The sequence below is a fragment of the Nerophis ophidion genome, linkage group LG03, assembly GCF_033978795.1.
Source record: "Nerophis ophidion isolate RoL-2023_Sa linkage group LG03, RoL_Noph_v1.0, whole genome shotgun sequence".
NCBI lineage: Eukaryota > Metazoa > Chordata > Actinopteri > Syngnathiformes > Syngnathidae > Nerophis > Nerophis ophidion.
In genome coordinates, this window is record NC_084613.1 from 4,867,089 (window position 1) to 4,880,510 (window position 13,422).

The following is a 13,422-nucleotide window of genomic DNA, read 5'->3' on the forward strand; positions in this document are numbered from 1 at the left end:
ATAGCGCATGGAGTCAATGCTTCAGCGTCAAGCAGATATGCGTTTAGCATGTGAGCAGCGGACAGCGTACTGTCCCCAAATTATAAAAAACACCTCCCAGTCAGTTTTCCTTGCCCTTATGTGGGCCTACCGAGGATGTCGTAGTGGTTTGTGTTGTGGTTTGTGCAGCCCTTTGAGACACTAGTGATTTAGGGCTATATAAGTAAACATTGATTGATTGTTTGAACTACTACTAGCATCACTATGAGCCCGTTGACCTTCTAGAAACTTAAACTGCAGCTCAGCTCGCTCGCAGTTCTGGCTTGAGGTGAAGGCTAATTAGCTTTTAGCGTGCAGTTAGCTCATTTTGCTGTGTGTGTGTTAGGGGCAGCAAAGCCCTGTCTGTCTGTTATTTCATTGAACTCCATGGTGTTCAGGGATGAATAGTCTCCTATTGCTGTTGTACTATTTTTTCCAGCTATAGTTCTATTAATCATTAGTAATGTAGCAGCCTAGTTTTGAATGGCAGGGTCCCTGCTATCTATCACATGTTGACAAAAATATAACATTTACATAATAAAAGTCAACTACAGGCTTCCCAAATGATGTAATAGATTAAGCATGATGAGTAGATGTTGCACTTTTTATATGTAGAAGAAATGTTTTGTCATTTTATTTAATCAAAACAACAACTTGAGGCAGTTTAATGTGGATTAACGTGGGCAGAATTATTATAGTGTTCCCAATGTTAAAAGGAAAAAGCCATTGTTTACAAATTTGGTAAATAAATAATCCCAAAATTTATATTTTGTTGTTTTCTTACTGTACCGAAAATTAACCGAACCGTGACCTCTAAACCGAGGCACGTACCGAACCGAAATTTTTGTGTACCGTTACACCCCTAAGGCATAGTGATGCAATGTGTACATGTAGCTAGCCTAAATAGCATGTTAGCATCGATTAGCTTGCAATCAAAACAACAACTTGAGGCAGTTTAATGTGGATTAACGTGGGCAGAATTATTATAGTGTTCCCAATGTTAAAAGGATAAAGCCATTGTTTACAAATTTGGTAAATAAATAACCCAAAAAATTAATATTTTGTTGTTTTCTTACTGTACCGAAAATTAACCGAACCGTGACCTCTAAACCGAGGTACATACCTAACCGAAATTTTTGTGTACCGTTACACCCCTAAGGCATGGTGATGCAATGTGTACATGTAGCTAGCCTAAATAGCATGTTAGCATCGATTAGCTTACAGTCATGCAGTTACCAAATATGTCTGATTAGCACACTCCGCATAAGTCAATAACATCAACAAAACTCACCTTCGTGCATTCATGCCCAACGTTGTAAGTTTGGTGGACAAAATGAGACGGAAAAAGAAGTGGCCTAAATCACGTCTTAGAAAGTCGGAGAAAGTTATACATGTAAACCAGGGGTCAGCAACCCGCGGCTCTTTGATCACTCTGGTGTGGCTCAGCTGAAAACTTGCCCACCTTCCCGAATTTACCGGGATATTTCTGACCTCAGTGCCTTTCCCTAAAATTATCTGAGGTTTGCATTTTGCGATTTTCACTCGGTCAGCAGCATTGAGGCCGGGCCATGATGGCAATACCCTTAAAAATCTTCCAATACATGTAGTTGTGCCCGCTGTTACATAACAATATGTTCGTGCCAACCAGTCACGTATTGTGTAAAACCGCTATTACCTTCCTTAAGCGATTTCCAGGCATACTTGTTCAACAGCCATGCAGGTCACACTGAGGGTTGTGATACAAACAACTTAAACACTCTGACTAATATGCGCCACACTGTGAACCCACACCAAGCAAGAATGACAAACACATTGCTGGAAAACATCCGCACTGTAACACAACATAAACACAACATACCAAATACCCAGAATCCCATGCAACCCTGACTCTTCCAGGCTACATTATACATCCCGCTAGCACTATAACAACTCCTATGTTATAGTACATCAATAAACAAGATGAAAACACACCACCATACGTCCCTAGGATGAAAGCCCTGCGATAATGGAAGGAAACAAAGAACACCAAAACATATTACAATACTCCAAAACACACTAGACTACAATAGCTAAACTAGGTCATTCTTAATCAATGTGTCATAACTTTAGTGAGGTATATATATATATATATGTATATATATATATACATATATACACAAACCCCATGACAAAGAAGTTGGGAAAGGAGGCAATAAATACTGATAAAGTTGAGGAATGCTCATCAAACACTTATATGGAACATCCCACAGGTGTGCACAGCTTCCCAAAAAATGCTCAGTCTTTCACAAGAAAGGATGGGGCGAGGTACACCCCTTTGTCCACAACTGCGTGAGCAAATAGTCAAACAGTTTAAGAACAACCTTTCTCAAAGTGCAATTGCAAGAAATTTAGGGATTTCAACATCTACGCTCCATAATATCATCAAAAGGTTCAGAGAATCTGGAGAAATCACTCCACGTAAGCGGCATGGCCGGAAACTAACATTGAATGACCGTGACCTTCCATCCCTCAGACGGCACTGCATTAATCTCTAAAGGATATCACCACATGGGCTCAGGAATACTTCGGAAAACCACTGTCACTAAATACAGTTGGTCGCTATATCTGTAAATGCAAGTTAAAACTCTACTATGCAAAGCAAAAGCCATTTATCAACAACATCCAGAAACGTCGCCGGCTTTTTCTGGGCCCGAGCTCATCTAAGATGGACTGATGCAAAGTGGAAAAGTGTTCTGTGGTCTGACGAGTCCACAATTCTAATTATATTTGGAAACTGTGGACGTGGTGTCCTCCGGAACAAAGAGGAAAAGAACCAACCAGACTGTTATTGACGCAAAGTGTAAAAGCCAGCATGTGTGATGGTATGGGGGTGTATTAGTGCCCAAGGCATGGGTAACTTACACATCTGTGAAGGCACCATTAATGCTGAAAGGTACAAACAGGTTTTGGAACAACATATGCTGCCATCTTTTTCATGGACGCCCCTGCTTATTTCAGCAAAACAATGCCAAGCCACGTGTTACAACAGCGTGGTTTCAAAGTAAAAGAGTGCGGGTACTTTCCTGGCCCGCCTGCAGTCCAGACCTGTCTCCCATGGAAAATGTGTGGCGCATTATGAAGCCTAAAATACGACAGCGGAGACCCCGGACTGTTAGGGCGGTTTAGCTCGGTTGGTAGAGTCAATCAATGTTTATTTATATAGCCCCAAATCACAAATGTCTCAAAGGACTGCACAAATCATTACGACTACAACATCCTCGGAAGAACCCACAAAAGGGCAAGGAAAACTCACACCCAGTGGGCAGAGAGAATTCACATCCAGTGGGACGCCAGTGACAATGCTGACTATGAGAAACCTTGGAGAGGACCTCAGATGTGGGCAACCCCCGCCGCCTCTAGGGGACCGAAAGCAATGGATGTCGAGCGGGTCTAACATGATACTGTGAAAGTTCAATCCATAGTGGCTCCAACACAGCCGCGAGAGTCCCGTCCACAGGAAACCATCTCAAGCGGATCAGCAGCGTCGAGATGTCCCCAACCGATACAGGCGAGCGGTCCATCCTGGGTCGTGAGTGGCCGTGCCAGCAACTTGAGGGTTGCAGGTTCGATTCCCGCTTCCGCCATCCTAGTCCCTGCCGTTGTGTCCTTGGGCAAGACACTTTACCCACCTGCTCCCAGTGCCACCCACACTGCTTTAAATGTAACTTAGATAATGAGTTTCACTATGTAAAGCGCTTTGAGTCACTAGAGAAAAAGCGCTATATAAATATAATTCACTTCACTTGAAGGACTGAAGCTCTACATAAAACAAGAATGGGAAAGAATTCCACTTTCAAAGCTTCAACAATTGGTTTCCTCAGTTCCCAAACGTTTATTGAGTGTTGTTAAAATAAAAGGTGATGTAACACAGTGGTGAACATGCCCTTTCCCAACTACTTTGGCACGTGTTGCAGCTATGAAATTCTAATTATTTGCAAAAAAAAAAATAAAGTTTATGAGTTTGAACATCAAATATGTTGTCTTTGTAGCATATTCAACTGAATATGGGTTGAAAAGGATTTGCAAATCATTGTATTCTGTTTATATTTACATCAAACACTAATTCTCAACTCATATGGAAACGGGGTTTGTTGTAGTATGTGAAGCAGGGAAGAAGGAAGTGCAAATACTGCACACAGTCATTGTCTCTGCAGTCAAGTCTGGTCTACTGCCTCTTTTATTGTCACATGTAGCATCTCTCTGCCCTTCAACGACAACAAGAGCAGTCACAGAGTCAGCCGCCGAGCAAGAGGCGACGTGATGTTGTGGTTAGCAAACAGGAAGGATGTGAGGGTGTGGTTAGCAAACAGGAAGGATGTGAGGGTGTGGTTAGCAAACAGGAAGGATGTGAGGGTGTGGTTAGCAAACAGGAAGGATGTGAGGGTGTGGTTAGCAAACAGGAAGGATGTGAGGGTGTGGTTAGCAAACAGGAAGGATGTGAGGGTGTGGTTAGCAAACAGGAAGGATGTGAGGGTGTGGTTAGCAAACAGGAAGGATGTGAGGGTGTGGTTGGCAAACAGGAAGGATGTGAGGGTGTGGTTGGCAAACAGGAAGGATGTGAGGGTGTGGTTAGCAAACAGGAAGGATGTGAGGGTGTGGTTAGCAAACAGGAAGGATGTGAGGGTGTGGTTAGCAAACAGGAAGGATGTGAGGGTGTGGTTAGCAAACAGGAAGGATGTGAGGGTGTGGTTGGCAAACAGGAAGGATGTGAGGGTGTGGTTAGCAAACAGGAAGGATGTGAGGGTGTGGTTAGCAAACAGGAAGGATGTGAGGGTGTGGTTAGCAAACAGGAAGGATGTGAGGGTGTGGTTAGCAAACAGGAAGGATGTGAGGGTGTGGTTAGCAAACAGGAAGGATGTGAGGGTGTGGTTAGCAAACAGGAAGGATGTGAGGGTGTGGTTAGCAAACAGGAAGGATGTGAGGGTGTGGTTAGCAAACAGGAAGGATGTGAGGGTGTGGTTAGCAAACAGGAAGGATGTGAGGGTGTGGTTAGCAAACAGGAAGGATGTGAGGGTGTGGTTAGCAAACAGGAAGGATGTGAGGGTGTGGTTAGCAAACAGGAAGGATGTGAGGGTGTGGTTAGCAAACAGGAAGGATGTGAGGGTGTGGTTAGCAAACAGGAAGGATGTGAGGGTGTGGTTGGCAAACAGGAAGGATGTGAGGGTGTGGTTAGCAAACAGGAAGGATGTGAGGGTGTGGTTAGCAAACAGGAAGGATGTGAGGGTGTGGTTAGCAAACAGGAAGGATGTGAGGGTGTGGTTAGCAAACAGGAAGGATGTGAGGGTGTGGTTAGCAAACAGGAAGGATGTGAGGGTGTGGTTAGCAAACAGGAAGGATGTGAGGGTGTGGTTAGCAAACAGGAAGGATGTGAGGGTGTGGTTAGCAAACAGGAAGGATGTGAGGGTGTGGTTAGCAAACAGGAAGGATGTGAGGGTGTGGTTGCCAGTGCAGCAGAAATGATGCAGCTACCAGCAAACAGCACCAGACGTCACACTCTTTCAATGTGGGCGAGACCAGGGGTCACCAACACGGGGCCCGTAAGGACCAGATGAGTCGCCCGCTGGCCTGTGCTAAAAATAGCTCAAATAGCAGCACTTACCAGTGAGCTGCCTCTATTTTTTTTAATTTTATGTATTTACTAGCAAGCTGGTCTCGCTTTGCCGGACATTTTTAATTCTAAGAGAGACAAAATTCAAATAGAATTAAAAAATCCGAGAAAATTTTTTAAAGACTTGGTCTTCACTTGTTTAAATAAATTCATTTCTTTTTTGAGAATTTTTGAGAAAAAATACAACCTTGTGGTCATGATCCGTAGTCTGGATCATGTTTAGTTGAGTTATTTTCTGTTAGTTTGGACTCCCTTTGTTGTTTGTGTACCTTGTGAGTCAGTTTGGTCACCATGGTAACGGGTTAATTTCACCTGCTGCGGGTTCCAAAGGCACACCTGTTTTTGTTGATCGCTTCCTTATTTAAGCCTGCCTTTTCCCGTCAGTCGGTCTCGGTCCCTTGTTATACCGAGCTACGCCGCCCCTTGTGGGGCGGCGTAGCTCGGTTGGTAGAGTGGCCGTGCCGGCAACTTGAGGGTTGCAAGTTCGATTCCCGCTTCCGTGACTACACTGCCGTTGTGTCCTTGGGCAAGACACTTTACCCACCTGCTCCCAGTGCCACCCACACTGCTTTAAATGTAACTTAGATATTGGGTTTAGCTATGTAAAGCGCTTTGAGTCACTAGAGAAAAGCGCTATATAAATATAATTCACTTCAGTTCTTGTTACCTGATCCTGTGCTAGCGTTAGCATTAGCTTCTGTGCTTTCTTGTTACCTGATCCTGTGCTAGTGTTAGCATTAGCTTCTGTGCTTTCTTGTTACCTGATCCTGTGCTAGTGTTAGCATTAGCTTCTGTGCTTTCTTGTTACCTGATCCTGTGCTAGTGTTAGCATTAGCTTCCGTGCTTTCTTGTTACCTGATCCTGTGCTAGCGTTAGCATTAGCTTCTGTGCTTTCTTGTTACCTGATCCTGTGCTAGTGTTGGCATTAGCTTCTGTGCTTTCTTGTTACCTGATCCTGTGCTAGTGTTAGCATTAGCTTCTGTGCTTTCTTGTTACCTGATCCTGTGCTCGTGTTAGCATTAGCTTCTGTGCTTTCTTGTTACCTGATCCTGTGCTAGTGTTAGCATTAGCTTCTGTGCTTTCTTGTTACCTGATCCTGTGCTAGCGTTAGCATTAGCTTCCGTGCTTTCTTGTTACCTGATCCTGTGCTAGTGTTAGCATTAGCTTCTGTGCTTTCGCCACGCGTTTTCTTTTTGTCTGTTTTTGTACCGGTGTTTTTGTTATTAAATCATTCTTACCTTTACGTTGTTGTCCGGAGCGTCTATGTTTGCGTTGGAGGAACGATCCCACATTAAAATGCGACCCACACGTGACACTTAAAAATGATTTTAGGATTTTTAAACACATATACCTTTTTACCTTTTAAATTCCTTTCCTCCTCTTTCCTGACCATTTAAATCAATGTTCAAGTAAATTTATTTATTTTTTATTGTAAAGAATAATAAATACATTTTTAATTAAATTCGTCATTTTAGCTTCTGTTTTTTCGACGAAGAATATTTGTGAAATATGTCTTCAAACTTACGATTAAAATTCAAAAAAATTCTAGAAAATCTGTAGAATCAAATTTAAATCTTATTTCAAAGTCTTTTGAATTTCTTTTAAAATTTCTGTTCTGGATAATCCAGAAGAAATAATGATTTGTTTTTGTTAGAAATATTACTTGGTCCAATTTGTTATATATTCTAACAAAGTCCAGATTGGATTTTAACCTATTTAAAACATGTCATCAAAAATATATATTTATTGAGAGAAACCATTAAGATGATCAGTGTTTGTCATGATCCACATCTTGGATCATGACAAATTCTGGTTTTGGTTCTGTTTGTTATCACATTCTGTCTAGTATTTGTCTTCCTCAGTTCTTTGTGGCACTTCCTGGTTTATATCTGTTGTCCTAGCAACGCACTTGTGTCACCTGCCTTCCGTGTGATCACGCACACCTGCCTCCTGATTTATGTCCCTATATATGCCCGCCTTTGTTTGACATTCAGACTTGGACTCTTGTTTGCTTCACAATACAGTTGACATTGCTCTTCCCGCATTGTGCTAACTACCTTTCGTATACTCGATTAGCTTCCATGCTATTTTCTTTATTTATCCCTAGTTCACATGCTAGCACTTTGTTCCTTTTAGCTCCTACGCCAGTTCTGTTTGTTTTGTTGTTAGTGCCTTCGAGCAAGTGTTTTTGGTTCCTAGTATGTAGAAATAAATCATTGTTCCTACCTATCTTCGCTGCAGCCACGGGAGAACGCAAACACACCGCCACGATGCCGGCAAGACGTCACAGTGTTTCCACAAAGTAAATATCATTAATTATTAATGATAACATAAGAGTTAAGGGTAAATTGAGCAAATTGGCTATTTCTGGCAATTTATTTAAGTGTGTATCAAACTGGTAGCCCTTCAATTTAATCAGTACCCAAGAAGTAGCTCTTGGTTTCAAAAAGGTTGGTGACCCATGACATAAAGAAAACCAAATAAGGTTTTATGCCTTTTCTGTCAAAGAAAACTTTGTTTTTATAGTAAAACTGAAATATATAGTATTTAGATAGATAGATAGATAGATAGATGGATGGATGGATAGATAGATAGATAGATAGATAGATAGATAGATAGATAGATAGATAGATAGATAGATAGATAGATAGATAGATAGATAGATAGATAGATAGATAGATAGATAGATAGATAGATAGATAGATAGATAGATAGATAGATAGATAGATAGATAGATAGATAGATAGATAGATAGATAGATAGATAGATAGATAGATAGATAGATGGATGGATGGATGGATGGATGGATGGATGGATGGATGGATGGATGGATGGATGGATGGATGGATGGATGGATGGATGGATGGATGGATGGATGGATGGATGGATGGATGGATGGATGGATGGATGGATGGATGGATGGATGGATGGATGGATGGATGGATGGATGGATGGATGGATAGATGGATAGATGGATAGATAGATAGATAGATAGATAGATAGATAGATAGATAGATAGATAGATAGATAGATAGATAGATAGATAGATAGATAGATAGATAGATAGTACTTTATTTATTCCTTCAGGAGAGTTCCTTTATTTAGCAATTAAAGTCCTCAAAGATCAATAAAGCAGGACACCATTGATTTTAATTATTTAATATTTTTGAGTAATCACAGTGAAAAGTTAAATAAAATCCTACTAAATATATTTGAGATCAGAAAGGTTCCCCACTCATAAAGCGATGCATTTTTATTATTATTTTTTTACTTTTAACACTTAAATTTCAAGATCAACTTCCGATATATCCGTCGATTTTAAGTTTTAACTATTATTTTGTTTGTTTTATGCTCTTTTGTCAAAACTTTAATGTTTTTATATGGCAACCCCACAACATATCAGGGCTGCGAATCTTTGAGTGTCCCACGATTCGATTCAATATCGATTCTTGGGGTCGCGATTCGATAATATATTGATTTTTTTTCGATTCAACGCGATTCAAAAACGATATTTTTCCGATTCAAAAGGATTCTGTATTCATTCAATACATAGATTTCAGCAGGATCTACCCCAGTCTGCTGACATGCTAGCAGAGTAGTAGATTTTTGTAAAAAAGCTTTTATAATTGTAAAGGACAATGTTTTATCAACTGATTGCAATAACGTAATTTGTTTTAACTATTAAACTAACTAAAAATATGATTCATCTTATCTTTGTGAAAACATTGGACACAGTGTGTTGTCCAGCTTATGAGATGCCATGCAAGTGTAAGCCACTTGTTCTTTTTTATTATTTTTATAAATGTCTAATGATAATGTCAATGAGGGATTTTTAATCACTGCTATGCTGAAATGATAACTAATATTGATACTGTTGTTGATAATATTCATTTTTGTTTCACTACTTTTGGTTTGTTCTGTGTGGTGTTTGTGTCTTTATTGCAGTTCTGAGTGTTGCTGGGTCAGGTTCGGTTTTGGAATTGGATTGCATTGTTATGGTATTGCTGTGTAGTGGTTTGTTGGATTGATAACAAAAAAAAATCACCAAAAAAAAATAGATTTTTAAAAAAATGATAATCGATTCTGAATCGCACAATGTATTCGAATCGATTTTTCCCCACACCCCTACAACATATGCAATATTTTTTCCACATAAAACATTTCAAAGTGATCATTTTTAAAGTAATAATTCATTATACCATACATTTTTTTGGTCCCTTTTTTTTTTGGAGCAATGGAAAAAAAGAAAATAAAGACAAAAGGAAAAAAAAAAACTGCCAGCTTTGTGTCAACATTGCCATTTTTTCCTCATTAGATTTCACCTCATTCCACCTTTTTAAAATGTTTTTTTTTTTTTCAATTTTTGCAATACTATCAATTTTGCAATTTTAACAGAATGTGTGGCGGTCCAGCAAACCAATGTTTTTCAACCAAGCCGGTAAAATGCGCGGACCAGACGAGGGACTTTCGCATCTTTTGACAACTGGTGCAACTTAAATCCGTCGATTGGTAAGTGTTTGTTTGGCATTAAATGTGGGTGGATGGAAAGGCTGGATGCAAATATAGCTACAAATGTACATACAGCTAGCCTAAATAGCATGTTAGCATCGATTAGCTGGCAGTCATGCCACGACTAAATATGTCTGATTAGCACATAAGTCAATAACATCAACAAAACTCACCTTTGTGATTTCGTTGACTTTATCGTTGGAAATGCATCTGCTTTGAGTGTCGCAGGATATCCACACATCTCTGTGCCATGTCTGTCGTAGCATCGCCGGTAAAATGTGCAGACCAAACGAGGGACTTTCGCATCTTTTGACAACTGGTGCAACTTAAATATGTCGATTGGTATGTGTTTGTTTGGCATTAAATGTGGGTGGAGGGAAAGGCTGGACGCAAATATAGCTACAAATGTACGTACAGCTAGCCTAAATAGCACATTAGCATCGATTAGCTGGCAGTCATGCCGCGACCAAATATGTCTGATTAGCACATAAGTCAATAACATCAACAAAACTCACCCTTTGTGATTTCGTTGACTTTATCGTTGGAAATGCATCTGCTTTGAGTGTCGCAGGATATACACACATCTCTGTGCCATGTCTGTCGTAGCATCGCCGGTAAAATGTGCAGACCAAACGAGGGACTTTCGCATCTTTTGACAACTGGTGCAACTTAAATCCGTCGATTGGTATGTGTTTGTTTGGCATTAAATGTGGGTGGAGGGAAAGGCTGGACGCAAATATAGCTACAAATGTACATACAGCTAGCCTAAATAGCACATTAGCATCGATTAGCTGGCAGTCATGCCACGACTAAATATGTCTGATTAGCACATAAGTCAATAACATCAACAAAACTCACCCTTTGTGATTTCGTTGACTTTATCGTTGGAAATGCATCTGCTTTGAGTGTCGCAGGATATCCACACATCTCTGTGCCATGTCTGTCGTAGCATCGCCGGTAAAATGTGCAGACCAAACGAGGGACTTTCGCATCTTTTGACAACTGGTGCAACTTAAATCCGTCGATTGGTATGTGTTTGTTTGGCATTAAATGTGGGTGGATGGAAAGGCTGGATGCAAATATAGCTACAAATGTACATACAGCTAGCCTAAATAGCATGTTAGCATCAATTAGCTGGCAGTCATGCCACGACTAAATATGTCTGATTAGCACATAAGTCAATAACATCAACAAAACTCACCCTTTGTGATTTCGTTGACTTTATCGTTGGAAATGCATCTGCTTTGAGTGTCGCAGGATATCCACACATCTCTGTGCCATGTCTGTCGTAGCATCGCCGGTAAAATGTGCAGACCAAACGAGGGACTTTCGCATCTTTTGACAACTGGTGCAACTTAAATCTGTCGATTGGTATGTGTTTGTTTGGCATTAAATGTGGGTGGATGCAAATATAGCTACAAATGTACATACAGCTAGCCTAAATAGTATGTAAATCATCTTGAATCCATCCCTGATCGTGTTGTTACACCCTCCGACAACACACCGAAGAGGCATGATGTCTCCGAGGTACGGAAAACAGTCGAAAAAACGGAAAATAACAGAGCTGATTTGACTCGTGTGTGAAATGTGTTTGAGAAAATGGTGGATTGCTTCCCATTGTGACGTCACGGGTGAAAGATATTCGCTCCGACAGCGAACAATTGAAAGGTTTAGATCGCCAAATTCACCCTTTTAGAGTTCGGAAATCGGTTAAAAAAACATATGGTCTTTTTTCTGCAACATCAAGGTATATATTGACGCTTACATAGGTCTGCTGATAATGTTCCCCTTTAAGTCGGGGTCCACGTTCACCACAAACTTCCTTGTCTCACCCGACACATTCCGACTTTTACAAAGCAATGCTGCCCCCTCCTGACATGGAGGATTACGTGGTCCCCCTGCCGAGTTTTGCACGGCACAGACACTAAGCAAGGGCACATTATTGGCGGATTATAATTATTGAATTGCAAAAAAAATAATATTTGGCATAAATTAGGTGAAGTTGCATAATTTCCCACCGCACACCAGACAATATCTCACGTGCCGCGGCACAGTGGTTGAAAAACACTTCTGTAAACAATTAGCTGCGGGCCGCAAATGGCCCCCGGGGCCGCACTTTGGACACCCCTGATGTAAGTGTTGTCCATCTAGTGATCAGACTGACTTGGCAACATCATGCTCAGCAAATATGAACAAGTGGATGTTGTAGAAATAAAATAAAAATAAAATATGAATAGGAAGCCGCGGTGTGCATAAAGAGTTGAGAGTGGGACGCAGTGTGCAGGGCGTGGGTGTCAACAAAAGGTGGCGCTGCTCCTTCCGATGTGCTGCAGGAATCCTTGAAAAGACAAAGAAATAATAATAAAAGCCAGCACTCACCAGGGACGGAACAAACATGGCGGATGAAGATGGCGTGAAGATGAATGAGTGAGGAGAAAAGTCCTGGTCCAAGTTGACAGGACCACCGCCGCCACGTCTTCTGTGCATCCGCCTCATCCTCGTCCTGTCCGGGTTCTACTGGAGGTCTGAGGTGGGGGAGCCCGGATGGAGCACCTTAAGGCAGTGCGGATGTCTGACGGGAGTTGCCATCGCGGGCACGCCGGGACTAGCGCCTCGTCCCCGGGCACGCTGGGAGTGAGCAGTGCGGTGGACGCTGCGGAGACCCGGAGATAGGCGGGGACGACGATGACGTCACAGGAAGGGCGGGGCGGAGGTGGAGCAGCAGCCAATCGCTGCACAGTTTGGAGCAACGCACGTGCGGTGTGAATACCTCCGTGATAGTTCATCCTCATATCCAGGGGCCTGGCACTAATTTAGGGGCCCCAACCTCACACAAATCTACCCAGGGGTTTAGCATTAATTTGGGGGGGGGGGGGGGGGGGGGGGGGGGCCTGATCCCACACAAACCTATCCAGGGATCTAGCACTAACTTGGGGGCCCCTAATTCCAAACAAATTTATCCAGGGGTTTAGCACTAATTTGGGGGGCCCCTAATCCCACACAAACCTATCCAGGGGTCTGGCACTAATTTGGGGGGCCCCTAATCCCACACAAACCTATCCAGGGGTCTGGCACTAATTTGGGGGGCCCCTAATCCCACACAAACCTATCCAGGGGCCTGGCACTAATTTGGGGGCCCACAATCTCACACAAATCTATCCAGGGGCCTGGCACTAACTCAGGGGCCCCTAATCTTACACAAATCCATCCAGGGACCTAGCACTAATTTGGGGGGCCCTGATCCCACA

General features: G+C 41.9%; 1 protein-coding gene across 1 annotated transcript in view; it reads right to left on the reverse strand.

Annotated features, from left to right (window-relative positions):
* The window catches only part of tnfrsf21 (tumor necrosis factor receptor superfamily, member 21), a 60,549-nt gene extending 47,728 nt beyond the window's left edge, over positions 1-12,821 (reverse strand). Inside the window, exon 1 of the mRNA XM_061894078.1 lies at positions 12,554-12,821. Within this exon, the coding sequence (XP_061750062.1) occupies positions 12,554-12,670 (117 nt within the window). The 5' untranslated portion in view covers positions 12,671-12,821. The remainder of the gene's footprint in view (positions 1-12,553) is intronic.
* Positions 12,822-13,422: the final 601 nt, after the last annotated feature.